The sequence below is a fragment of the Microtus oregoni genome, unplaced genomic scaffold, assembly GCF_018167655.1.
Source record: "Microtus oregoni isolate MIOR12 unplaced genomic scaffold, Mior012 000016F_ref0000370, whole genome shotgun sequence".
NCBI lineage: Eukaryota > Metazoa > Chordata > Mammalia > Rodentia > Cricetidae > Microtus > Microtus oregoni.
The window spans coordinates 16,286,759-16,314,547 of record NW_024543075.1 but is presented as its reverse complement, the minus strand read 5'-3'; the positions used below and the strand labels follow the sequence as shown (position 1 = coordinate 16,314,547).

General features: G+C 43.8%; 2 protein-coding genes across 4 annotated transcripts in view; one reads left to right on the top strand and one right to left on the bottom strand.

The window, feature by feature from the left end:
* The window catches only part of Inpp5f (inositol polyphosphate-5-phosphatase F), an 82,105-nt gene extending 73,938 nt beyond the window's left edge, over positions 1 to 8,167 (top strand). For both annotated transcript variants that reach the window (XM_041666390.1, XM_041666391.1), the window contains 5 exons: positions 822 to 893; positions 1,978 to 2,051; positions 3,114 to 3,242; positions 3,730 to 3,817; positions 5,735 to 8,167. In XM_041666390.1, coding sequence (XP_041522324.1) covers positions 822 to 893; positions 1,978 to 2,051; positions 3,114 to 3,242; positions 3,730 to 3,817; positions 5,735 to 6,884 — 1,513 coding nt within the window. In that variant the 3' untranslated portion in view covers positions 6,885 to 8,167. The remainder of the gene's footprint in view (positions 1 to 821; positions 894 to 1,977; positions 2,052 to 3,113; positions 3,243 to 3,729; positions 3,818 to 5,734) is intronic.
* Positions 8,168 to 8,492: 325 nt separating this feature from the next.
* Positions 8,493 to 27,789, bottom strand: part of LOC121457772 (minichromosome maintenance complex binding protein) — a 45,206-nt gene continuing 25,909 nt past the window's right edge. Inside the window, exons 8-16 of one of the 2 annotated variants that reach the window (XM_041666754.1) lie at positions 26,037 to 26,137; positions 22,913 to 23,091; positions 22,206 to 22,329; positions 19,785 to 19,902; positions 17,188 to 17,353; positions 15,785 to 15,918; positions 13,918 to 14,082; positions 11,686 to 11,774; positions 8,493 to 10,525 (exon numbers count right to left, since the gene is read on the bottom strand). In XM_041666754.1, coding sequence (XP_041522688.1) covers positions 10,399 to 10,525; positions 11,686 to 11,774; positions 13,918 to 14,082; positions 15,785 to 15,918; positions 17,188 to 17,353; positions 19,785 to 19,902; positions 22,206 to 22,329; positions 22,913 to 23,091; positions 26,037 to 26,137 — 1,203 coding nt within the window. In that variant the 3' untranslated portion in view covers positions 8,493 to 10,398. The remainder of the gene's footprint in view (positions 10,526 to 11,685; positions 11,775 to 13,917; positions 14,083 to 15,784; positions 15,919 to 17,187; positions 17,354 to 19,784; positions 19,903 to 22,205; positions 22,330 to 22,912; positions 23,092 to 26,036; positions 26,138 to 27,789) is intronic. The other variant, XM_041666755.1, reaches the window with a different exon arrangement.

Below are 27,789 nucleotides of genomic sequence, written 5' to 3'. Positions count from 1 at the left end.
ATCTTGCGATGGTATCCAAAAGTCAGCCATCGGCATGCGGGTTTATCGATTTGGCTGGAAAAGCTTCTCGTGCCAGATTAGAAATTATGTTAAATTTTTGAGTTTGGATTATGCCTGCTTGTTGACTGTATTAGTCCTTGGGCAGTTCCTTATTAGAAAAATTTCAAGATGTGCATTTCACTGCTGCCATTAAATATGGCTCACCGCTCACTTGAGTTATATTCAAATCTATTTTGGTATTTGGAGTGTGTGGGGAGTGCGACAAAATGGCAGTGTTTACTGATTCCTTGAAAGCTGAGTGTAATCTATATTGGGAAAATGGAGCGTGCCTTGCCGTGCACCCTCCGTGTTCACAACCGTTCGTTTATCTAAGGCGCTTTCAAAATAGCTGTTTCCTAGTGCTGCAGAAATATCCTTGGTGTCTAGTGTGCTATTTTGAACACTGGCAAATGTAAACGAACAGATTTCTCTTTCTGGGCATCAGGGTTTTTCTTCTTCCCAGTAGCCACCTCTCTATCGCTGTCCAGTTCCCGCGCTTACATTATCCCCTTTTCCTTTGAAGCCTCTGCCCCCTGATGGCCGTGTCTAGGAACAGCCCTCCCTTCAGCTCTGGCCCTTTATCCAAATCCACCCCCACTCAAAGGTGGGGGTGGGGAGGTGTTGTTTTTTTTCTTTTCCCCAAATGGATAGATGTTTTAACTTCAGAGGTAGAATTATTCCATTTTCGTTTGTTCCCCCTGGGCAATCTTTTGTCATAAGTGGGAATATGCTTGCTAAAAAAAAATGTGGATGAAAGTAATTTGGGTACCGTGTCTGCGCAGCCTCACCGATGCCGCTCACAGAGATGTGGACGTGCTGCTGCTGCTCTCAAACTCCGCCTACTACGTGGCCTAGTAAGTTCGCATTCATTTAAAGCTTTTGTTTTTTGGTAAATAATTTGGTTTTGAGAATTAACTTTTTTTGTTTTCATGTTTATATATGAAATTTCACTGATCCCTTTAAATCATCATGTTTGATTTATCACTGTTTTAGTATTATTTGGTGTTCATCAAAGCCTGGGCACTACGCATAGATTTTTTTTTTCATGAATGGCTGCGTGTCATGGCTCGTTTTGCTGTATTTCTTCCTGCTGTTGGACACTGAACTCCTTGCAGCTTTTTGTCACTGAATGATGCAGCTCTGCAGAGGCATAGCTTGCGTCTGCGCATGCGCAGTCAGTGTCTCCATGGTTACAAGCATATGATTATGTGAGTTTCAGTGTCTCCTTGGTTACAAGCATCTGATGAATTATGTGACTTTGGTGGTTTGTTAGCGCCATCTCCAAACGGGCATTTAGCCGTGACACTGCCAAAACTGAAGTGTCTGTTTCTGGAGCAGCCAGAATTCAGGTTTAGCGTGTATTTCCTGAGTAAATATTTCCTTTACTTTTGGCACAGTTTGAGCTGCCATTTTCCTGTCATTCTCTAAGCCTTTTAGCATACATAATGACCCTTTTCCTCTTTGATTCAGGTATCAGGCCCATTATTCCTTATTATTCCCTAACTAAGGTGTTCCAATATGTGTATTACTTTCATTTTAATTAGTTTTCATTTTCATTTTGTGTTTATAAAACTGAAATTATTTTTGCCTTGTAATTGATTTCCTTTTTATATGTAAAATTCTCCAATAGTGGTAAAACTACGTTTTTTTTCTTTTAAAGACAGGGTCTTCTGTCTGTTATGTAGCCCAGGGCTGTCCTGGACTTAATATGTAGACCAGGCTGGTCTGGAACTCACAGAGATGCATGGGCTTCTGCCTCCTGCGTGCTGGGCTGTTACTCTTGTTTTATATATACTTTTTAATGTTCACTTTGTTCTAGAATGCATGCAGGGAAGATTCTATTCTAATTGCATGTGGTAGCTTGTTATATTGTGCCTCTGCTTTGGAGTCACAGACAGACATTTGCTTTTAACCTTCTTTGCACTCCCTTGTCCCTAGTTATGATGATGAAGTTGATAAAGTAAACCAGTATCAACGGCTGAGCCTAGAGGACCTGGAAAAAATCGAAATAGGTAAATGCAAACACATTAACTAATTCTGAATAATCCAAGCCACCCGTAGTGGCAGACTTCCCTTTTCTCTTTAGAGACTAGTGATGGACACCGTCACTTTCATCTTGTGCCTTGTGAAAAGAACTCCAGTCACCAGAAAGCTTAAGCAATTACTATTTAAGTAGTGTTTTGTTTTTTTTCTTTTTGTTTCTTTTTTGGGTTTTCGAGACAGGGTTTCTCAGGGTAGCTTTGGAGCCTGTCCCGGCACTAGCTCTTGTAGACCACGCTGACCTTGAACTCGAGTGCTGAGTTCACTTGAAGCAGTGTTCTTATGGCCTCATTAAGTCATGTTTGTGATAGAACCCTAACAAGGCCACCTTGTTATGGTTGTAGGGCATGGACATGCATGAAATGTAATAATGAAACCCATACATAAAAACATTTTTTTATGGGGCTGAAGAGATGGCTCAAAGGTTAAGAGCACTGGCACCTCTTCCAGATGTCTTGATTTCAATTCCCAGAAATCACATGGTAGCTCAACTATCTATAATGAGATCTGGCGCCCTCTTCTGTCCTGCAGGCATACACACAGGAAAAATACCATACACATAATAAGTAAATAAATATACTTTCTATTGTTGTTTTTCAAGACAGGCTGTTGTTTCTGTGTAACAACCCTGGCTGTCTTGGAACTACCTCTTGAGACCAGGCTGGCCTCAAACTCACAGAAATTCTCCTGCCTCTGCCTGCCCTAAAACAAAACAATTTTATGCTGGGCAGTGGTGTTGCATACCTTTAATCCCAGCACTCGGGAGGCAGAGGCAGGAGCATGTCTATGAGTTTGAGGCCAGCCTGGTCTACAGAGTGAATTCCAGGACAGCCAGAGCTGTTACACAGAGAAACCCAGTCTTGGAAAAACAAAAACAAGACAACCCATTTTTACAAATTGTCATAAGTTTATACCTTTTTATTTAGATTATGAAAAGAAATATGCTCACAGTTAACTGATACATGTGTGTTTGAAGTAAAGGAAGAGAATGTTATATGCAGAAACAAAAGTTTAAACATCCTCATTTGTGTTAGGTCCTGAACCTACTCTTTTCGGCAAACCGAAGTTTTCCTGCATGCGACTGCACTACAGGTGTAAAGGGTCGAGTGGTCACTTCCACACACTGAGAGCTGTGGTACGCAGTCCGGAAGAGGATGGGAAAGGTATGAAAGAGGGAAAGGGAAATTATTCAGATAGATTAGTAACAGTTCATTGCTTGGGACACTTGGGACTCTCTGTTCCTGTTTAAATGGGTGGTGTAGTCTGGGCAAGGAGCTGTGTGGCAGGAGTTGTAGTGTTTGGTCCTGAAGGAGGTTACACGGGTTCTAGGCTTTTCCCACCTAGTCTTAAGAGGCAGCAGACATGGACCACTCTTTGTTTGTGCTGTCCTGGCGCCTCCCAGTCATTAGATCCCTGAGCGCTAACCAGGTGTTTGCTGCTCATTTAGCTCTTTTGCCCTTGACTCTGTTCTGTTAAAATCACCGTTTAGAACATTTTGGTTTAGTAAGGTGGAGGGTAGTGAACAAGCAGCAGTTTTCTGTAGGTTGTAGGCAAACTAGTATTTAAACCTGTGGCCCCAAGTCAAATTCAAGCTGAGACTATTCTATTGTAGTGTTTGGGCAATTAGTAAGGGCTGTGTTTGAATTCCAGATACTCTTCAGTGCATCGCAGAGATGCTGCAGATCACCAAGCAAGCCATGGGGCTGGATGTTCCCATAGTTGAGAAGAAGCTTGAGAGGTCAGTATTGAGAGAAGACATCATTTAGAGCCAGATGCAGGAGTGCACACCTGAAATCCAGCATCTGTGAGGTGGACGAGTTCAAGGCCAGACTGGGTATAGAGACTTAAAACAGGAACAAAACCCCACCCAAACAGCAGCAAAATACCTCACACACTGCATTAAATGCACTAATATATCATGGTTCTTAAGAAATACAACTTAAAACACCATGGAGTGCTGGCATTATAGGCTTTTGCCACCAGACCCATTTATGCTGTGCTGGAGACTGAGCACATGGTTTCATGCATGCCAGGGAAGTCTCCTACCAACCGAGCCAAAGGCCCTTTGTTTTGGGGAGACAGGCTTCAATTCTTGATGTTGCCTCAGCCCTATAATGCAGGGATTGGAGTGTACACCGCCTAGCTGTGGTAGGTTAGCCCTCTGTTGACTGTACCTTCTCTCACTCTGGAACCCTGAAGAAGCTTCAGGGTCCTTCTGTTTTGTTGCCTGTTAAAATGAGATAATGAATGTCAGAAAGGTTGCAGATTGAATGGTAATGTACTTAGAAACACCTAGCACATAGCCTTAAAAATCCAACTGGTAAAAAGTTTGATTGCCGCCTTTTATCTTCTCATGCTTAGTTGATTTCTCAGAAGAGGGACCAGGAGGATGCACTGAGGGAGACTGCTTCCTCGTTTGCCACTCTTAACCCTGCAGCACCTTAGAGGCCTTATTTTCAGCTTAAGGAATTCTTAACTGACCCAGGTTTTTATTTTCTCAAGTGACATGGTACTTCTATTTCGATATCCATATGTGTTTAATGCAAATACTAGCCTTTCCATGAGTACTTAGCTAAGCAATACGTGTAAAACTGATGGAACATGGCTCACAGGGCCTAAGACAAAGTCCTTCTGCTTGGACCACAAGTGATGCTCTCTGAGCTCTAAAGTAACCAGAGGGCACGTCCCAATGTCATGAGTGTACAGAGAAATGCAGGGTTTTAAGCAGATGTTCCTACCAGCAGGTTATTTCACATTTACAGTATGTGGGCTTTTCCTTCTGAGCACTGCTCAGGCGCTAGGGTAGGAGAGCTGTTCCTGTCCATTCTTAATGGCGACAGCTACTCGGGCACCTACTCTTCCTGCAGTGCTCTTGTGGTAGGTGATCCTGCATGAGCTGAGTGCTGATGTGCACACAGGGACATTTGATGACAAAGGAGAGAACACAGATTAACTACATTAGATATCCCAGATCCATCCTGAGGCTTGGGATTCCTGCAGGTTCCCACTGCAGCCAGCTTAGATCTGCATGTGTGGTACAGCCACTGCACTAGACTTTCATGCATTAGACTTTCACTTGTCAGAACAGCAACCTCATGCCACACGAGGCCCTGGCCTTTGAAGTGTGGCGGGTCCCAGTTCAGTTATGCTGTAATCACACTACTGCACACTAACCATTTTAAAGACCTCGTGCAAAAGGAACAAGATACAAGTCTCTGTATGTCTGTGTTGAATTGTAGTATTCAGTGTGTAAGTAAACCTTTGATTCTACCTGCTCTAATGTGGCGGCTACGAAGTTTTGTTTTGTTTTTTGGTCTTTCGAGACAGGGTTTCTCTGTGGTTTTGGAGCCTGTCCTGGAACTAGCTCTTGTAGACCAGGCTGGTCTCGAACTCACAGAGATCCGCCTGCCTCTGCCTCCCGAATGCTGGGATTAAAGGCATGCGCCACCACCGCCCGGCAGCGGCTACAAAGTTTTTAGTTATATCCCTGTCTTTCTATCAGCTGGTGTTTAGTGTCAACTGCAGGTATTTGGGTTTATCAGTTAGCAGTGCCCTGCTCCCAAGAGATCTGGGCTACTTACAAAGCATTTAGTGGTATTAGTTGGTGTATTTTGGATTCCATGAGAAATTAACTTCTTTCTCTTCTAACTTACAGGAAAAGCAGTAAGCCTCACGAAGACATCATTGGTATCAGATCCCAAAATCAAGGCTCTCTGGCCCAGGGGAAAAGCTTTTTAATGAGCAAATTTTCATCTCTAAATCAAAAAGTGAAGCAGACCAAATCCAACGTGAACATGGGCAACCTACGGAAATTAGGAAACTTTACAAAGCCTGAAATGAAAGTGAACTTTCTAAAACCAAACCTAAAAGTCAATCTTTGGAAGTCAGACAGCAGTCTTGAGACCACGGAAAACCCGGGAGCGATGGATAATAATAAGGCCCAGGGGGAGTCTGATGGGGACATGTCTTCAGATAATGAGTCTTACCACTCAGATGAATTCCTTACCAACTCTAAGTCTGAGGAAGACAGGCAGCTAGCCGATTCTTTAGAGAGTGTAGGGCCAATAGATTATGTTCTCCCAAGCTGTGGTATTATTGCTTCAGCTCCTCGACTAGGCAGCCGATCCCAGTCAGCCAGCAGCACTGACGTCAGCATTCCTGTCCCCTCAGAAGCTACTGTTGGTCATGGAAGTGGACCTGGAAAAGGCCAGGAGTCTCCCTTGAAGAAAACCCCTTCTGCTGACAACATACGTGTACTGACTGGCTTTGCCAAGCCTGTGGATGTCTACTGCCACAGATTTGTACAGGATGCACAGGACAAAATGTCTGAGCTGTCAGAGACCAGGTCTGTGTCTCACAATAGTGAGGAAGGAAATCAAAAGACTAACCCTGTTTCTAATGAAGAAAACCAGTTGGAACCTGTGGGACTGGTGCCTTCTCGACCATCCCAGTTAAATGTCTCCTGTTCTTTGGCAGGCCCACAGTTTTTGTCAGTTGAACCAGCACATCCAGGGGTCTCTCAGCAGAGCCCCAGTTCCGGGTCCAGCCTGCTGGAACTGGAGGCAGGGCTTTGTGTGACCCCTTCTCCAGAGAGCGGCAGCAGAGCAGTCTCTCCCTTTGCAAAGATCCGCAGCTCCATGGTCCAGGTTGCTAGTATTACCCAAGCTGGGCTAACACATGGGATAAATTTGGCAGTGGCCAAAGTTCAAAAGAGTCCAGCAGAACCTGAAGTGGTCAATGAAATTCAGCAAAATGAACTTAAAAATATGTTTACACAATGCCAGACACGAATAATTCGAATTTAGATTTTAGTCACAATCTTAAGGTTTTTATTTAAATACTCTTAAGTTTTCACCTACTGGACTTTTTTTTTTTTTTTTTTTTTTTTAAAGGAACAGTTTCTCTGTGTATCCCTGACTGTCCTGGAACTTGCTCTGTAGACCAGGCTGGCCTTGAATTTAGTCCATCTGCCTTCTGAGTACTGGAATTAAAGGCTTGCCCCACTAACGCCCAGCCATTTCAGGCTATTTTAACCAGTACTGCGTTTATGGATTACAAATTCTAATCACATTGTTGACTGGCGATTGTTTTACAAGGAGTCTGGACCTGAGCAAATTCCCAGATGTCCAGACTACAAGTGACCATCTTAGACTGTAGGCCAGCCTAGCAAATACTCAACAGAGTGGTTTGTTGATCTCATTTGGGAAGGTTCAGGAAAAGAACCAAACTGGTGTTTGGAGGGAAAGGGGAGCTAGTCTTGGAAGCAGATGCAGTGTGGATCCACCATGTAAAGTTAGCGTTCTCCCGCTCCGTCAGTTCATCCCTGTACGCTGCCCTAGACGGGAAATTAGACATTTAGATTTTAGTGACTTTTACTAGTGTGCAGAAGTATCTAAATTTTTTTTAAAGTAGTTTTACCAGCTTAACCATTCTCTATGAAGTTGAGAACCAATAATGGTAAACAATGTATTTTCTTTGATTCCAATTTCTCCCGTATTCTTTTTTTCTCTCCCAAATTCCTAAACACACACGGGCTTGCCTGTCATAAAGCCCACCTGCTTCAGGAACAGAAGATCATGTATACTGACTGACTCTAGGAATCTCTAGAAAATCAAGTTTTAACTCTTTCAAGAGGGACACTTAGCATCTTTTTTGGTTCAAGAACCTAAAATGCCGGTTAATACTGGTTTTCTAAGTGACTGGCCACCAAGATCACTGGCCTCTGCACCCCAGAGAAGGGTGTATGGCACATTCCAGCAAGCACTGGCGTCTGGCATCCTTAGAGCCTTACCCTTGTGAAGTGACTCAGTTGAACATTCTGTCTGCTGTGACCTGATAAGCATTCCGTTTTTGTTATTTATTGAAGTGTCGAGTCCTGTGACTGTTAAAGTACCACTGTAGCTCGAAGCATCAATGTGTATGAGAATTCCTTGTACAGCATTTAACAGTACTTTGGTTTTCAAAGAATTCATAAGTGGCAAGTGTGCTACAACCAAACACTTGTTTTGAACTTTTTTGATTAAAGTGTTCTTATTTTAAAAATGGAAACTGTATTTTAAGTCCCAAACATTAAAAACTAGATGCTGCAGTCTGTCCTTTCCCCTCTTTTCCTTCAGGCTCTGGATCCAGGCAGTTAAGTGCTGGCAGCTGGGTTGGGGTGGGGGTTGGGTTTGCACAGAGGTGACCCACAGGAAAATCCGGCAACACAAGTGAAGGCAATGGTTATTTCCAAATAGGCCATAGATGCCTGGTCAGGGCTGCAGCTTGCCTTGACACAGAGCTATGAACATGAACATCCTTTGTGTAGGCCAGGAAGAGACGGTGCCTCAAAAGGCTGAAGGTTCTGGTCTCTTCTAGTTTGACTTGGGTAGACGACATCCTGTGCTTCTAATTCATGAAAAAACGCCCACGGGTACTGGTAATTTGAAGTTTTATTTACTGGACATGGTTACTCAAGGGAACTTTTCTGTAAGATCAAGCAAAATTATGACTTCTCTTTGGTAAATTACAGTTTACATTGGTACAGTTTGACAAGACAAACCAAAAACTTTGTTCTAGGACAAAAAAGTATTTTCAAAAATCTATGTGAACATCTTATTTTCAAAGGTTTAAGGAAGAGCTTGTCTACCAGTTATAAAAATGAAAACCAGTTAGAATTCTAATATGAACATTATTTACATTAGCTTAGAAAAATAGATTTGAGGTTAGGAAAGAACACTGAACAACTAGTAGTCTGTACTTCCTCTCATCAGGCTAATTCCTTGACTTATCAAGGCTGACCCTGTTTCCTTGGTTAACAATGTCAATGCAAGCCTCTTCAGCAGGAAAAAGATAAGGGACCACTGAACTCACCTGTTTCCAAATGAATTCATCTTCAAGCGCACCACAGAGAGCTTAAAAGCACTATTCTAACCTTTCTGAAGATTACTGTTGCCACAATTCTATATTAATTTGCAAATTATAAGTAATAACTTTTATTTGAAAATATGCATATCAAAATGAATAGGTCTGAGGAAGCCTACTTGTAATGTATGGACCTTTACCGCACTAGCAAATGATGTTACCCATCTAACACACTTGGAAGCTATCTGATAAACTTATATTAAAAGCTCAAAATCCAGCATGATCATCAAATCAGCTAAATAATGAGGAAAATGATTCAAAGTCACCCCCCCCCCCACACACACACACAATAGGCTAAGGATGCAGCTTAGTGGTAGAGAACGCGTCTCATGTGAGTGGCCAGAGTTCAATACACAGCACCGGAAAAAAAGATTAAATCAAGTCTTTCATGCTCGGACAAGGTTCCCTTCAGAGTCCCTTAAAATGACAGTTCCCAAATGCTGGGTGTGAGAGGAGCTAAGAACAATGTAGTGACCTGAATCACAGAGCTGCATCTGAGGGTGTCCTTTCATGGAAACAAAATGGTGATCACATTTTGGCAAAATCAATTGGCAACACTACTCCAGAAATCTCTGGAAGTATTACTAGTGTATGAAATCTAAAAGTTGGGGACATCTATCATGGAAAAGCCTACTTCTGCAGGTTATTAACAGCTGCTAAGGGGGGAAAGTATCTGTCCAGATGTGGATACTGACACTAGAGAGCTCATGAATCAATGCCAAGTGCGTCCCGACTAGATAAACTCAGACAGACTGCACTCACACAGGCGTGGATGCACAGCTCCAGGGGAATGCCAAGTGCGTCCCGACTAGATAAACTCAGACAGACAGTATTCACACAGGCGTGGATGCACAGCTCCAGGGGAATGCCAAGTGCGTCCCAACTAGATAAACTCAGACAGACTGCACTCACACAGGCGTGGATGCGCAGCTCTAGGGGAATGGCAAGTGCGTCCCGACTAGATAAACTCAGACAGACTGCACTCACACAGGCGTGGATGCGCAGCTCTAGGGGAATGGCAAGTGCGTCCCGACTAGATAAACTCAGACAGACTGCACTCACACAGGCGTGGATGCACAGCTTGGGGGAAGCCGGCACTCCAAGAGTCTGGCCTAAGCTGTAGCTACAGCTAAGGAAATGGTATGATCAGCAACATTATCATTATTAAACCTTTAATATCAAATACATTTTTGTACATCATAACTAATTATAAAACAAACTCCAAAACTGCATAAAACCAGTAAGGTAAAAGCCCTTACAGAGAATCATATAAACTTTAGGTGTCACCAGGCTTGATTTCAGGAAAAGTCATTGTTTTTTTTGCCTACAAATCATCTATAAAACAGTATGGTATAAACAGATCCGAGCTGTGCAGCACGGAGGCTGTAGCTTGCCCGTTCTTCTCCAGTTCAGACTCTAAAGCTCATTCCCGTTCACACACTTGTGCTGCTGAAGCCTGTGTTTTCTGGACGACTCCAGCTGCTTTGCTCTCAGCCATCGCTCTCGTGACAGTGTGGTCTGGCCAGCGCTCAGGGACAGAAACCTGGTTTGAAGTTTAAAAATTACCTAGAGTTAGGAAGATTAACTTAAAGTTTTAAGAACTAGGAAATCTTTGAAGCCCATCAGGAGACAAGAACATGGCTACTACACACAAGCAAAGGCCAGGTGTGACCTCACAAAGAAGCCCCGAGGAGCCAGAATGAGAGGGTCTCACTCTTAAAGACTGTGCCCCTGCTGAGACCCTGCAGTAAGTACTTCCACCAGGTGGGTATTCTTGATGAAGATGATGCAGCCCGACTGCCCTTTCCTCTCCCTCCTCTCCGCCCAGCCTCTCCTCCACTCTACACCCACCCCGTCTACTCCTCCTCTTCTATTTAGAAAAGTGCAGGCCTCCCATGGATATCAATCCATATATCAATTGCAGTAAGACTAATAAAGACTAATCCCCCCGCCCCAAAACGTATTAAGACTGGACAAGGTATGAGGAAAAGGGTCCCAAAAGCTGGCAAGAGTCAGAGACAGCCCCTGCACCCACTGTTAGGAGTCCCACAAGAAGACCAAGCTACACATCTGTAACATACAAGCAGAGGGCCTAGGCCAGTCCAGTCTCTATGGGCTCCTATGAGCCCAGGTTAGTTGGTTCTGTGGGTTTTCTTGTGTCCTTGAACCCTCTGGCTCCTACCTTCCTTCCACCCCCTCATTCACGGGGTTTCGTCTATGTTTGTGGGAGGCCCAGGGCTGATATCAGGAATCTTCCTCAACCACTCCCTGCCTTATTCATTGAAGCAAGGTCTCTCAACTGAACCCAGAGCTTACTGATATGACCGGGCTGGTCAGTTTGTTCTGGGATTCCTCATGGCCATGCATACCCAGATTTTAGGTGGAATCTCAACTTCAGTCCTCAGGCAAAAGCTTTAGGCATCTGCTCAGCCCAGGAAGATATCTTTGAAGGAAAAGTTCTTTTGCTTTTAGAAGTCTGCCTCAGATACTGTTGAATAAATCAGAACTGCACACAGCCAAGAGAACAGGGAATTATGAGGCTGGGCGGTGGTGCAGGTCTTTAATCCCTGCACTTGGAAGGCAGGATCTCTCTGGACCAGGCTAGTCTACAGTGAGTTCCAGGCAGCCAGTACTGTTACACAGAGACACCCTGTCTCGAAAAACCAAAGGAAGAAGGGGACTGTGGAGGAGAGCGCCACTTACCGAGCCACCACAAGCAGCTGGTGGAGATCATCTGCTGTGATACTCTGAGGGTCGTTTTTACGCATTTCCACGAAGTCATCTTCAACCGCCTTTACCAAAAGAGCAATATACTTGTAAGTCTCCCTTCAAACCTCTGTAAGTACATTTCAAACTGTTTCCTTATCTTTATAAAGAGAAAGAAACATTGTCCTTGACTCAAGTAAAAATAGATGGGCAAATGAGGCAAGATGGGTAAAAAGAGGAAGAACCAAATTCAACTTCCATTACAGAATGCCGCATGGAAATTATTCTACACACAGCCCAGTCCCATTTGAGAATGCCAAACAGGCAGAGAAGCCAGCATCTTCCATGGTGTGAAGCCATTAAACAAGAAGAGACACCAGAGAAGCTGGCCCGGCAATGGGGGCTGCAGTGCACACTTGTAATCCCGGTAGTCAGAGAGCTGAGGGAGAAGGACCACAAGTTACAGGGCTGTCTGGGACCAACCCAGCAGAACACAACCACTGCAGTCGGCTTTGTCAAAACCCCGGAAACTTCCAGTAACTTAGGAATCAAGAACACAAGTGGCTCTTGGTAAGACATTTCAACTTGTTTTGTTTTCAAACCCCACACCCCACCTGAGGTAATGTCCTTGAAAACCAACAGCCTAGCAGACTGCTGGAACAGCAATGGAACAGCGGAACAGGCAGGGCTGGAGTTCCTTTAGTGCACCACTCACAGAGGACTGCTACTCTGATCTGTAAGGCTGTCATTACTTAATCAAACTTAAACCCCATTATACATGTTCTACTATTGTTACCGCTAATATTTGCTGTGCTTACTATACAAATTATGCACTGGAAAGGGTTGTATACAACACGTTATTATGCCATTATGTGCATGGAAGATCTGGAAGTAGCCAGTTCCAAGTACCTACTGGGGGGGACTCTTGAGCATGCATCACTCTTGGATGGGGGAGGAGGTGAGCCACTATATAAAGAATTAAAGGAGATATCAATAAGAAGAAAATAATGTTTAAAAAGAAGCAAATAGGAAATTCTATAGAAAAAATAAGGTAACTAATAGCAATAACAAATTGCTATGTATAGAAGATTTAAACAGGCACAAAAGTCAACCAACCAACTTCAAGACAGATAAAAAAGAGAAAAGGGAAAATGAACAGAGCTCCAAAGACCACCAAATTCACTGACCAAGTGACAGGAGGGCTAGCGGGAGAGGAAGCAGCAGGGGAACTGAAGGAAATAATGGCCTTAAACCTGAAGGGTGCTTGTTCAAGACATCATCAAATACTGTGCACACCAAGCTCAGCAAACTGCAGCAGGACAGACTCAATAGAAGCCCACTGGCATCTACTCAGGGTCTTAGAAGTGTGCTCCTTAAGGAGGAACGGCTGCTGACAACCCAGGGAACAGACTGTGGCACAGGATAAGAGCTTTAATCCCAACACTCAGGAGGCAGAGGCAGGCAGATCTCTCTTTTTTAAAAAAAAGGCTCAATGGCAGGTGCTTAACCTCGTGAAGGCCCTGAGTTTCAAAGAAAACACACCCTCAAGAGACACTAGAGTCCATCAGATAGGAACAGAAAGCCCAGTAAAGGTAACGGCACAGGGAAATGCTGACCAGTGTAAAGACAGGCAGGGTGGTGTCTGCCAAACCTCACGTTCCCTCCAAGTCCAAGTCTAGCTTGGACTACATAGTAAAACCACAGATGACTCAAAAAAGCAACAAAAATTTTGTTTTCTTGTTTAAGCCTTTCCCCTCTGGTTTGAAAGGCAACTGCACAAAGTGATAATTAGGAGTTATGGGCACACAACACACAAGGGCATAATCTGTGAAGTGACAGCATGAATGAGGGAATGAAGAACAGACTGGAAAGGAGCAAATTTTCATGTATTAGTGTAGTTACATCATCTGCCAATCCTAAAGAGACCAAGGCTCCTAACCTGATGAGGTAGGAGACAGACTGCTCGCTGCTCTGACAGACAAAGGAACTGGTTCTGATCCCTAGCGCTGAAAATAATTAAACCAAGCAAACAAAGCCAAAAGCAATTCAAATGCAGAAAGGAGGCGGCAACTAAGTAAAAAGGACAGAGAATGAATCCGTTTCACGCAGCAGATGACATACTAAAGGCTAGAGATGGCAAACACCAACTCTGCCTTACAGGTAACTGCGCTTAAGTCACATTAAGTGAACCCCAAAACTACAAGATTTCTTGCTGCGATGAAGACATACCTTGGTTATGTCATCTGAGATGTTGTAATCCAGGAATCTCAGGAGGGTCAGGTAGATGCGGAACTTGTTGAGCACAGACGGCAGCACAGCTGAGAGAAGGCTGTTCATGTACTCTTCCATGTTGGGTGGGGTCAGCTGGGGCTGTAAGTGAATCTGGCAGTCTGCCTGGAAAGAGGAAACGAACTGATTTCCAAGGTCCTACGATAACCTACATTTAGAGAATGCAGCTCTCAACTTGGAAGGGAAATAGAAAATAGCAGGTATTTGAGGAGGGGAGTATTTTTAAAATCTTAGTGTACTCAATCTGCTGACTGCATCACAAAAGACATGAAACCATTGCAATGTGATTTTCTGTCTGGCTCAAGACAAGATCTTATCCTGTAAGTCAGGCTAGCCTTAAAGTCAATCTACAAACGTTTGAGATGGACATAGCTCAGCTGGTGAGGGTGTCCTCCAGCTCTACATCCCAGCCACTGCACGTGCACACATGCATCGCATGACCGGCAAAAAAAGGAACAAAGGGAGTAAGAACAGCAGGCTGGATTATTAAGGGAAATTAGCTTTTCTTTATTTCTAGATATTACAGGCTCTCCTACTAGTAGCTTTGGTTATCTTGTGATATTTGGGTTCTTAACAGTTATAAATTTTTACAATGAAGTAAAATGAGATACCAGATTCTCTTGTTAAGCAGCTACCATCTCCTTTTTTGTAACTTATCAGTGGAACTCAGAGCCTCACACAGACAGGCAAGTGCTTTACTACTGAGCTGTACTCACAGGTCTTTTGAGGTACGGGTCTTACTATGCCACCAAGGAAGGATGTGACTTGGCCACCTTCTCACCCCAGCCTCCTCAGAGTGTAGGATCACGGGCATGGACTAACACTCCAGGCTCACCCACAATTCATAAATAAATGCAACTTATTAAAATAATAAGCAGCACTGAGCTAAGGAAATGGTTCAGCCTATGAAGTGCACACCCTCGTGGGGCAGAAGAGACAGGGCAGCAATTTAGAGCACTTAACTACTTTACAGAGGACAGTTCGGATCCCAGCACACACACTGGGTGGCTCACAAATGCATTTAACTTTAGCTCCAAGGCTCCAACCCCCCAGTTCTGTTTCTGTGGCTGTGAATGAGCATAGGCACACACCCACACTGATAAAATAGTAACACCTGGAGCTGCGGAGCTGGCTCAGTGGTTAGGAGCACTTGCCGTGCTCTTGCAGAAGACCTTGGTCTGGTTCTAGCACATACATGGTGATTAACAGCCAACCCTAACTCCAGCTCCAGGGGATCAAATGCCCTCTTCTGTCCTCCATGGGCACCAGGGCATGTAAGTGGTGAACACACATACATGTGTGCATTCATACACATAAAATAAACTATTAAATAAAGTGTGGCAAACACACATAAAATGTGTTTTGGCTTGTTTTAGAAAGGGTCTCTCTGTGTAGTCCTGGAGCTCACTATGGAGAACAGCTGGTGACAAGCTCAGAGATCCGCATGTCTCAAAAAAAAAAAATAAACCTTCAAAACACACACACACACACACACACACACACACACACACACAGCTTGAAGTCTAGCCTTAAACCCTAGAATCTACATAAAAATGAAGGATATGTTGGTATACCCTTGTAATCCCCAGGTGAATCTGTGGCTTGCTGGACCTACTTGGGTAGGTCCAGGCCAGTCAGAGACCCTGTCTCAAAAGGTGTACAGTTCCGGAGAAACAACACCCAAGGGCAACCTGTGGCCTTGACACACACTGTACAAGTGCCTGCATCTGCACACAGGGACAATCTAAGCAACAGAAATGGACAAAGTGACAACAATAACCCTCCACTCAAACATGAGCTATCGTACCGGGAGCAGGGACCTCCCCTCAGATGTGATGAGGACGTTGATGTTGCACGGGAACTCCATCTGGTGGTAACTGAAGTCATAGTCTACCTTCTGCCAGGTTATCAGATTGCTCAGGGCAGTCACATTATGAACACCTGGAAGAGCAAGACCGTCCGTTACTGGCAGTGATGTGATTTTAATCACATACTCAAATTATGGCTGGCAATGATCTTAACACATGTGATTTTCTGCTGCTTAGATAAAGGTAACAGTAGCCAAGAACTTAACAAGTGCAATGTCAGTAAGCCAGGTGTTAGGTAATAAGCTCCAGCAGTACTGGGCCAACCTGAACTTTCTGAGGCCAAAACTCACCCACCGCTAATGCCAACACAAAGTGGGACTCTGGTAAGTTCATTACTTCCCAGGTCATGGTTATAAGATGGGAAATCATTTCTTTAGAAAGTAAGGTTGTTGAGTTTTCACAATTTATGTATTTTTGAGAGAGGGTTGAAAGAAGAAGCCCAGGCTAGCCTTGAACTCCTAGTTCTCCTGCCTCTACATTCTAAGTGACAGGAATGTTGGTGGGTGCCACCACCCCTGGATAAACCTTTCTGATTTTAGGCTCCCCTTTGCCTTATAAATTCCCAGCGTTCATTATTTTTTCATCTATTTTTTGTGCCCCACCTCCTCCCAGCACAGCGTCACTACTCCCAGCACTGCACGCTCTTCATGGGAACAAGATCTAGCAGCTCTCTCGTCTTTTTTTTTTTTTTTTTTGGGCGGGGGGGGGAGGATGACTGTGTAGTCCTGGCTGTCCTGGAATACGCTCTGTAAACCAGGTTGGTCTCGAATTCACAGAGTTCCGCCTGCCCCTGCCTCCCAAGTACTGGGATTAAAGGTGTGGCCACCATCTCCCAGCTTGTTTTTTAACATATTCCATAACTAAGGCTAGATTAAACCAAATGGTCTATTCCCCCCACCCCCCAGAAATCATTAAAAATTATTTATGGGATGTATAAAATATTACATTAAATCTTTTCTACCCTTTCTGAGCTAACAGGCAACCAACAGAATATCATAATAAAACAGTTAGTATACATGCATGTTTTAAAAATATCTGGTAGGGGGCTGGAGAGATGGCTCAGAGGTTAAGAGCAATGCCTACTCTTCCAAAGGTCCTGAGTTCAATTCCCAGCAACCACATGGTGGCTCACAACCATCTGTAATGAAGTCTGGTGCCCTCTTCTGGCCTGCAGGCATACACACAGACAGAATATTGTATACATAATAAAAAATAAATAAATATTAAAAAAAAATAAAAAAAAATAAAAATATCTGGTAACTCTAAGTTTGCCTTAGAAATCATTGCTAGGTCTGACTAAATGGAGCAAAGCCACAAGAGGACAGGAGGTTTGCATGCCTACCTGAGGTGTCCAACTGCCCCTGCTCTAGAAGAGTCTCATCAATGACCAGGGACGTGTTGTTGGGCAGCTGGAGGAGACCGCTGACCAATCGGTTGGCTGTATAGTCTTTGTGGGGAATGAGTTTCAATTGGTTCATGTTTTCTATCGTCATCTGTAGACGAAAAGACTGAAACAGAAATTGTAATGAGGAAGGATCCAAGTTTCTCTATTAGAAAATACACACAGACACATATTGAGTCAAAACACGTGTGCTTCATATGGTAAGACACCATTTCTAAGGGAAGAAGCTGTGGCCACACCACAAGCCATGCATTTCTTACAGCTACTTGTTCTCCGTCTTCAGCTGGGCCTAGAGCACGCTAGAAAGATAAGGCCAGCCAGAGATACAAAGAAAATTTGTGTGTGTGTGGTGTTTTTTTTTAAGTCTTGATGAGTAATTTTTACTCTGAAACAAGTGGTAGACAGTTCAAATATCAGACACCCAGAGGCTGAACTTTACTATTCCTTTAAGACAGTCCACACTGCAGCCCAGAGCATGGCCTCCCATTCCTCCAGCCCCCACCACATCCGGCAGTCTCTTGTCTGCTCTGGACTCCTCTACTCATACAGGGTGCAGCCTTCAAAAAAGCACAGGGTGGGGAGCCTGTGCAGGAAGAAGATCACAGCTAAAATTTAAGAGAATTTTTAAATACTTTGGCTTAAATTTTCTTAGAAACGAGAGTGAGAATTGTTTACAGATTCAGAAGAAGTCCCAGAAGAGGTGGGGCTTGTCAAAAAAAAAGGTGGCTGGCTGCAGTGGTTAAGAACACTTGTTCTTGCAAAGATATGGGTTCTACTCCCAACACCCATATAGAGGCTTATAACTGTCCATAACTCCAGTGCCAGGGGACCAATACCCTCTGCTGGTTCCCATGGGCACCTGGCATGTACATGCTGCACCGACATACATGCACACATCTCAAAACAAAGAAAAGAGTGGCAGGTGCTGGGGCTGAGACAGAACCACAGGCAGGACACATATAACCAGTAGTCAAAGCTGAGTGTTCTATTACAGAGAGGAACACTGAGAAAGGGCCTAGTGCCAGATGAAAGAGGAGACAGGGTCAGTGCAAAACAAAACAAGGAAAAGTGACCAGAACAAAATGCAAACACACACCACACTGTCACTTCTCAGCCCCTTCCTGTACTCTCTTCCCATGTAAAAATGTAGCCTGAGAACCCCTGGGCTCACAACTGACAGCTGGATGGCCTCTGGCGCCACTTTGTGTCTGAGAGCTGGTACTACACCAGCTTCTTCGCGGACATCTCTTACTCCAAGTAGGAGAGAGGAAGGACATGACCCCAGCTAGGCAGCCACCAAGTCAGCTCCAAAACCATCCATGAGTCTTAGGCCATTCTGTATAGATGGGCATATGAGCACCACCAGTGTCTCCTATCCCATTTCAAGTGCTTCGTTGTCTTGCCATGAAATTTTTTTTAAAGATTTATTATGTATAAAGTGTTCTGCCTGCATGTATGCCTGCAGGCCAGAAGAGGGCACCAGATCTCATTACAGATGGTTGTGAGTCACCATGTGGTTGCTGGGAATTGAACTCAGATCCTCTAGAAGAGCACTCAGTGCTCTTAACCTCTGAGCCATCTCTCCAGCCTTCTGCCATGAATTTTTAAAGCACACACCAGCAATTACTTTCTTGGTTTTGTACTACAAACACATAAAACTCAGAGAGCTTATTTCAGGAGCTGTGGGTTTTGGGAACTGCTAAGACCCTGTTACAGGGTTTATGAATAGATCACACATTTACCCTCACTCCTTCAAAATGGAAGACAGATGAGTTTTACCATAGAGAACGTACAAACGCCAGCAACAGGCTTCCAGATACTACACCAGCTATCATCGACAACACCCCAGATCAAAACACATCACCATGGGTGCAAATGCGGAAACGGACTAGAAAATCTAGGGGAAAACCCAAGACAGTGTCAGTTTTATGACTATTTTGATAAATATAATGAATTATTCTATATAGAAATTAGTGAAAGCATAGCCTGTTGAGTAAGTGGCCCCAAGTCCTTGGGACTCTGCTGCTTCTGCAGGGCCTGAAGCACAGCATGACGGGTTGTTCAGTGAAGGGCCTGACTGGCTTCACTTTTTAAGACCCAAAGAAGTGGCCAGCATTTTTAGATAGACCACTCATCAGAGCAATTCCTCTATCCCCAAGATCCCGACACACAAATGGTACACTCCAGATGGTTCCAAACAGTACCTAACTGGGCCATGGAGATGGGCAGCTGAGAGAACTCAGCTTATTTAGATCTCAAGTTTAATATGTATACAAAGGGCCAAACTGAAGGGACAAACTGGCAGCGGCAGGAAGCGTGATCTTGAGGGAGTTCCTGTCATTGCATTAATGTTTAAGATTTACAAATTTGTGCTGGGCCAATCAGTGTCAATGCTGAGGGTACATTTTAAATTATGTCAGTTGGCAGGTGTTCTCGCTTGTCAATGAGATCCACAAGGAACACAAAGTTAGTACTTGAGGTGAGTAGAAAATAATTGGCTTTGTTGTTCATAATACTTTATCAGAATATTATCTTACTGCTGGAACAAGGTGTTGAATGATCCGATAGAGGTGTTCTGTGAAGGTGCTATTTTGTGGGCAGCCACTCAGGTTAACTGTAAATTTTCCTAGTGGAAGAACATCTCTTCTTGTATATCTAGAAGAGGGGAAAAGAAAAAACAAAACAAACAAAAACAAAGGTAAGATATTGAAATACCAGCATTAGACATTTTGCAGAAGCAGGAAGAAATGGCTCAGTGGTTGAGAGCACTGGCTGCTTTTCCAGAAGACCATGGTTCAATTCCTAGCACCCACACAGCAGCTCACAGCCGTCCTCGGAACTCAAGAAGAAGATGCCCTCTTCTGGCTTCCACCAGCACTGCATGCACAGATATGCAGGCACAACAGCCATACACACAAAATAAAAATAAATTTAATGGTTTTTGCAGAACACCAGCTATTTTATCTATCAGAACAGCAGCGGTTAAAGAATAATCAATACTTAAATGACTGCTCACATGCCTTTTCACCCCTCTCCAAACATTTCAAGGTGGGCAGTATTAAGAACTCTGAAGTATAAGTAGAGCACCCTGATCCAAAATACTGAGACTTAAGTGCTTCAGAACGTTTGCAAACTTCCGTAGCTAAGCATGCCTAGTGTGAGCTGGTAGCTACTGCTTCCCAGTGTGACTTCAGCAGTATGCCTGTGGCTCAGCTACTTCAGACTTCCCAGCACTTCAGGCTTTTCCATTAGGGATGTGCAACCAGTCAAACCATGACAGAGCTCTGATGTGAGCCTTGCTTCCAGGCATTACCTACTGTCTTGGATGCCACCGGGAGAAAGGAAGGAGTTACACTGGAAAGATGCTGACTGTAACAGCATTTACTTACACACGTGCGTGCACATACGCACGCACAAAGTGTGAAGGTCTAACATTTTGGGAAAAGGTTACAGTATGGCACAAATATAATGAAATAGCACACAGTCATTAGAAAGCTTGTCAAGAAGGCAGGGTGTGGTTGCATGCCCTCAATCCTAGCACGCAGGAAACAGAAGCAAAAGGATCTTTATGAGTTCCAGAGCTAGCCTGGACTATATAGAAGGTTCCAGGCCAGGACTTCATAGTGACACCCTATGTTCAAAAAAACAAAAAACAAAACAAAAAAACCCCACAAAACCAACCCCCCCCCCAAAAAAAAGGGAAAACGGAGCTAACTAAGCATTAAGTGGAAAAAAACAAGATAAGGATCTGTGCTTTAACCACAAGTGACATCCACATTAGTAAGCATAACACGTGGATATAAACCAAAGAACACACACAAGTAGTAAATGGGAAGAGACTGGCATGGGAGAGCAGGCAATTTTCTTCCTGATATTAGGATACATTACTTTTTAAAACAAAACAAAAAAACCTGTTGTGGGGTAGCAGCACATGCCTTTAATAGTCTCAGGAGGCAGCAGCCGGGCAGTGGTGGCGCACGCCTTTAATCCCAGCACTCAGGAGGCAGAGGCAGGCGGATCTCTGTGAGTTCGAGGCTAGCCTGGTCTACAAGAGCTAGTTCCAGGACAGGCAGCAAAGTTACAGAGAAACCCTGTCTCGAAAAAAAAAAATAGTCTCAGGAGGCAGAGACAGGCAGATCTCTGAGTTTAAGGCCAGTCTGGTCTACAGAGCAAGAGCCAGGACAGCCAGGACTACACAGAGAAACCTCATCTCAAAAAAAAAAAAAAAAAAAAAAAAAAAAATTTAGAAGGAAAAAAGGGGTATGTGTGGAGGAGATAAAGTCAATATACAAACTAAAAAGAAACAAAGACAGGCATCACTGCTTAAAAGCAAAGCCTGGAGAAGTATAATACAAATGGGTATGGGCATGCAACTCAGTGGTAAGGCACAAGGAGACCCTGGGTTAAGCTACGTTCCCATAAAGAAGGGGAAAAAGAATGCAGAAAAGATACAACAGTTAGTTTCACTCATCAGCCATGTACTGTCTGATCTTGCCCCTAATGTTTACTAAGAGGACACAATCAAAATGTTTTGTGTGGGGCTGGAGAGATGGCTCAGTGGTTAAGAGCATTGCCTGCTCTTCCAAAGGTCCTGAGTTCAATTCCCAGAAACCACATGGTGGCTCACAAGCATCTGTGATGAGGTCTAGCACCCTCTTCTGGCCTGCAGGCATACATACAGACAGAATACTGCATACATAATAAATAAATAAATATTAAAAAAAAAACAACAACAACAAAAAAAACCCCCACAAAATGTTTTGTGTGAAACTAAGACACGGTGAAAAAAAATCTGTATTTGGTGCAACATTTGTTTTTGGTGCAACATTTGTTCTATGGAACAAGAAAAATCCCATTTGAATATGGAGCTGACACTTACAACAAACAACCGAAACCACACTTGTTCCATTCCGCTCTCTTCCCTACACCGCAGTTCCCAAGAAGAGCACAGCACTTACACTGTTGAGATGAGATGTAATATAAGGTATTCTGCAGCCAAACTATCTCCCAAGAGTGCATGAGTGAGGAATCCAAGCAGCTCTGCTCTGACTGGAGACAACTCAGACATGAAACTGGATACAACTACAGAAGGAAGGAACAAAGGAAATGAGAGTACGCACACCAGCTCTGCACCAGTGCAAGAACAGGAAGGAACACTACATTTCTGGGGACAGTGAGCATGAACTTAGAATAATCGTCAACAAATGAGGCCAATATTAGAGTGGGCAAGATGGCTCAGAAAATAAAGGCATCTGACACCAAGTTCAATGACCTGATAACCTAAGTTTGATCCAACGATCCACATAGTGGAAGGAGAGACTTCTTTATGTTCTCCTCTTACATCCACATGCACGCCCTGGCACATGCATGTTCTACATCCCCCCACAAATAAAAGACAGGCTTTCTCTGTGTAGCCTGTCCTGGAACTCTCTCTGTAGACTAGGCTGGCCTCGAACTCACGGAGATCTGCCTGTCTCTGCCTTCCGAGTGCTGGGATTAAAGGAGTGCACTACCACCACCTAACCTTAGGCTTCATGTCAATGACAGAATAAAAGAGAAAAATGGGGCAAAGCCACAGACGTTACTAGAGAACTCACTCTGCTGAGCAGGGACTATGGCCCACATGGAGGTGAAACTGCCTGCCACTCATGGGCCCAGCACTTACACTTACAGGTTCTGCTCTCCTCCTTGTTAAGGCAAGTGGGTAACAAAGGATTGATGTGCTGCAGCTTCTGGGCTAAAATGACATGAATTCTTGGCACTAACGAAGCTGGAGGACTGTGCACCCTCTGCTCCTCTGCCATGTCTGAGCACTCCATGGGGTCCAGCAGTGCAGAAGCATCCCTGTGGAGATACCAAATAGCAAAGAAGTACAAACGATAAGCACTCTGAAGACAGACTCAGAATCCTGCTCACGGGATTCTCCATCTCCCAAGGCAGAATGCGGCCCCTCAATCTAAAATGTTTCTTATCACTCAGAAGTGCTGGGTCGTGGCACAGCACAATGGGTGTCCTCTACTGCCCAGGACCACTGTGTTCAACTCAGTGAGTGAACAGTGCCATGTGCACGACAGAGGACATCATTCACAAGACCATTTCAAATCAGGGGTTCCCTGAATTTTCATCACATCACAACCCTGGGATCCTTTTCTCCAAAGCCACAAGAGCTTATTATTGAGTGTGGAGAATCATTCCCCTCTATCTTGTTAATGATCCTTGCTAAATTTTATTCTCATGTGATGCTCCACCACACTTCAAAGTGTGGGCAAGTGATTAAAATGGTGTGAACATTGAGGTTTGCTAATCAATTCAAATATGATAGTCTCACTCTGCAGCCAATGAACAAATGACAAAAAAGTGTAAAGTCTTCAACTATACTATGCACAACGGTCAACACTATATATACAAACTCCATCAGATTTCACAGTTCACAAAGTCTACCTCAGTCTGTGTTTTTTCCCCTCTGAATCAAGAGGCCTCAGAAATCAAGTAATTTAGAAGGAAAGCTGGTGGGTGTTGTAGCACACACCTTTAAACCCAGGACTTGGGAGACAGAGGCAGACAGTGAATGAGTTTGAGGCTAGCCTGGTCTACAAAGTGAGTTCCAGGATAGCCAGGGTTACATAGAGAGACATTGTCTTGATGAGGAAAAATTTTTGTCAATGTTTTTGAATTGTTGTTTTCTTTTTTCCTTTTCTTTTTTTGAAACTGGGTCTCACTATTGTAGTCTTGACTGTATTGGAACTCACTATGTAGAACCATGCAGAGTAAAGCCTGGTGGGAAATCTGAACAGAGATATATAGACAGATAGATATATAAATAGATAGGTAGACAGACAGATAGATGAAAAGAAGAGAGAGAGGGCAGAGTCGAGGAGATGCCATGTAGCCACCGAAGGAGTAACATGCTGCACCAGTAAGCCACAGCCTTGTGGCAATAGACAGATTAATAAAAATGGGTTAATTTAAAATATAAGAGCTAGCTAGGAATATGCCTGAGCCATTGGCCAAAACGGCTTTATTCATCAACCAATAAAAGCAACACATATACAGGAGGACTTCCCACATCAACTTTCTTAACAGGAGCCCAGAGGACAGGCATTGAGAGTAACAACTGACAAATGGGATCACATGAAGTCCCATGAGATGGCACAACCTTGAAGAAGCAGGGAAAAGTAGAGGTCTCTAGAGAACTGGAGAGTGTCTGAAGGGAGATTATGGAACTGGGTTTTTCTTCCCAGCATGATATAATACCTCCATATAGAACAGAAGAACCCAGTGCACAGACTGGACAGGGATGACACAAAGGAAAAAGACTGATGAACTTTGCCAAAATATGGCAGGACCTTCCTTCAAAATTCTTGCTTCATAGAAAAGGCTACCAGATATTCTAGGGCTGTAAACAAAGGTGGATGCCCTGATGTGGCAAAGGAATCTCGGGTGACCGTCTACGTAGCCAGGTGTCTCTGCAGTTTCTATAGCTTTGGAAGTGGCTTGTGCTGTACTTCCTGTTTACTCAGGAAATACTATATCCTTCTGGGGTCTTTGATGCAGTTGAAGACTAGATAGTTATAGTTGCAGGTTTCTTTAGTCATGATAGAAGGTAAATTAGGTACAAACCTTTGGACTCAACAAGATAGGATAAATAATATTTTCTCTGAATTTGCCAAATACAAATGGACTGGATACTGTAGATGTAATCCTTACCTGATAATTGTTCTTACTGTATATAGTTTTACTATGTTAAAGCTAAAACCCTCCCTTTTTATTTAGACAAAGAGGGGGAAATGTGAAATATTACTTTAACTAGGCAAAGATGTGTTACATTTGTTTATGCTACATTTGTTTAATTATATAAAGAAGTGTTGCGTTGACTGCCTAAGGCACTCACTGGTCTAATAAAAAGCTGAATAGTTGGGCAGAGGACAGATAGGTAGGGCTGAAAAGCAGGGAATAAGTAGAAGGAGGAATCTAGGTTCAAGGGAAAAGAAAATGAGGAGAATGAGGGAGAAAGAGTAGGAGATACCCAGGGCTAGGCAGACACGAGTAGGACATACAGAATGAAGGAAAGGTAAAAAGCCCAGAAGTAAACACAGATGAATAGAAACAGGTTAAAACAAGTTATAAGAGCTAAGGGACAGGTATCAGATAAGGCCAAGCACTCATAAGTAATAATAAGTCTCTGTGTTGTGACTTGAGAGCTCATCGGTGGCCAAAAGAAAGTATGTTGCATACAGTTTGCTCACTGTGGCTCCTACTAGCTGAATCTAGGAAAATCTGAATCTCAAAATACATGCTGATATTGAATAAAATGAACGTTCATTGGTTCATACTGACATAAAGAAATTATTTGAAAAACAACTGTAGGAGGGACACAGTAGAAAATGGCTACTGTAGTAGAGACAAAGTTAATGAAGTGCCTCTGAGAGACACAATACAAGTCAACAGATGCTAAGATGCACAAAAGTATCTTTCAAATTATTAACGGCAAAGTGAAAAGTGCTCACGGGTCAGGCAATACCACCCTAACTGAGTGATGGACACTAATGACACTCTCGTGCATCAGTGGCACAACCCTGGGAAGACTCTGTGCCTGGCTGACTTCCACAGCCAGGGGTTGCCAGGATGGGATGAGGGTAGTACACAGAGGGCAGCAATGACAAGCATGGCATGGGTGGTGTAACTGGTAACTATCTGAAGACAGGAAAGGACGTTCTTTGTAACTCTCTGCCACTGTCTGAAATTACATCCGATGAAAAAGTAACAAAGAAAACCCAACAAACACTCACCTTTCTTCATTATTCAGTATGCTTAGGACAGGATCTACAGACAGCACACCATATAACTCAAGAATGTCGTTGACTTTGAAGCAGTCCCAGTCTTCATAGATCTGACAACAACACAAAATCAGGTTAACACTGAATGACATAACCAGGTACTTGCCAGTCAGACAGCGAAGTCAGCAAACATGTGAACAACCACACTCCCACAGAGGCTGGCAGTCAGGCAAAAGCTAAACCAGAGCCAGGTATGTCCACAGAGCCTACCTGGCTGGTCTAATGCTGACCTTGGACTCAAAGCAATCCTCAGGCCTCTGCCTCCCAAGAGTGGGGATTGATGTTTCAAAGCACTACAAACAGTTTAGTTTTACTTTGCATCAGGGTCATGTTATTGTAGCTCATGCTAGCCTTGAGTTCTTGATCTTCCTCATCTCAACTTCTAGAATGGCAGGACTAGGCATGTGATACAACACCCTTTATTTTAAATACAAGTGAGAAGTGGATTTTGAAAAGGTAAAATAGCAGAAATAAAATATGCAGTCAGAAATGACATAGGAAGGAAGTAGCTATGAATTTAAAAGGCGGTCCACTTTTGAATATGACTTTACCCCTTTGGTTTTGTGAAACAGGGTGTGTTGCCTAGCATCATGTCAAGTTGACAAAGCTTGTCAGTGAGGAAGGAGCCTCAGTTGAGAAAATGCCTCACAAACTACTGAGAACTCAAGATCAATGGCAATGGGTTTTTGATCCCACTGCACGTACTGGCTTTGTGGGAGCCTAGGCAGTTTGGTTGTTCACCTTACTAGACCTGGATGGAGGTGGGCGGTCCTTGGACTTCCCACAGGGCAGGGAACCCTGATTGCTCTTTGGGCTGATGAGGGAGGGGGACTTGATTGGGGGAGGGGGGGAATGGGAGGCGGTGGTGGGGAAGACAGAAATCTTAGATAGATAGATAGATAGATAGATAGATAGATAGATAGATAGATAAGAAAATGCCTCACAAGACTGGGCTATGGGCAAGCCTGCAAGGCATTTTCTTATGGGAGGATCCAGCCTATTGTGGGTGGGGCTGTCCCTGGGCTGGGGGTTCTGGATTCTATAAGAAAGCAGTGTGAGCAAGCCTATTCCTCATGGAGCAAGCCAGTAAACTGTACTTCTCTCCATGGCCTCTGCATCAGCTCCTGCCTCCAGGTTTCTGCCCTGTTTAAGCTCCTGTCCGGACTTCCTTTGATGATGAACTAATATGGGAAGTGTAAGCTAAATAGACCCATTCCTCCCTAACTTGCTTTTGGTCTTGTGTTTCATCGTGGCCACAGTAACCCTGACTAAGACACAAGGTCTGACTATGTAGTTCAGAACGGGTGTGAATTCTCCATCTTTCTTCCTCTATTCCCTGAGCACTGGGATTACATGTATATGCCACCACATCAGGTTCCACACTGGCCAGTTCTTTGAATGTTGTGTCAGCCAAAATAAGGAGCCCCAAAGATGGTCACAGCACAATCGCTGAAATGCTGAGTCTGTGAGCTCACAAGGAAAGGAACCTGCAGTTGTACTCAAGGACCCTGAGGTGGTGATAGCCTGGATCGGCTAAGCAGGCTCAGTGTCAAAGAGAGAACTTTATCTGATGGAAATGTGACTACAAAAGAATGGTCAGATAGACACAGTGTTGCTGTCTTAAAGATGGAGAAGCCACAAGTCATGGAATGCAGGCAGCCTCTTGAAGCTGGACGAAGGAAAAGACACAACAAACCAGATCCTG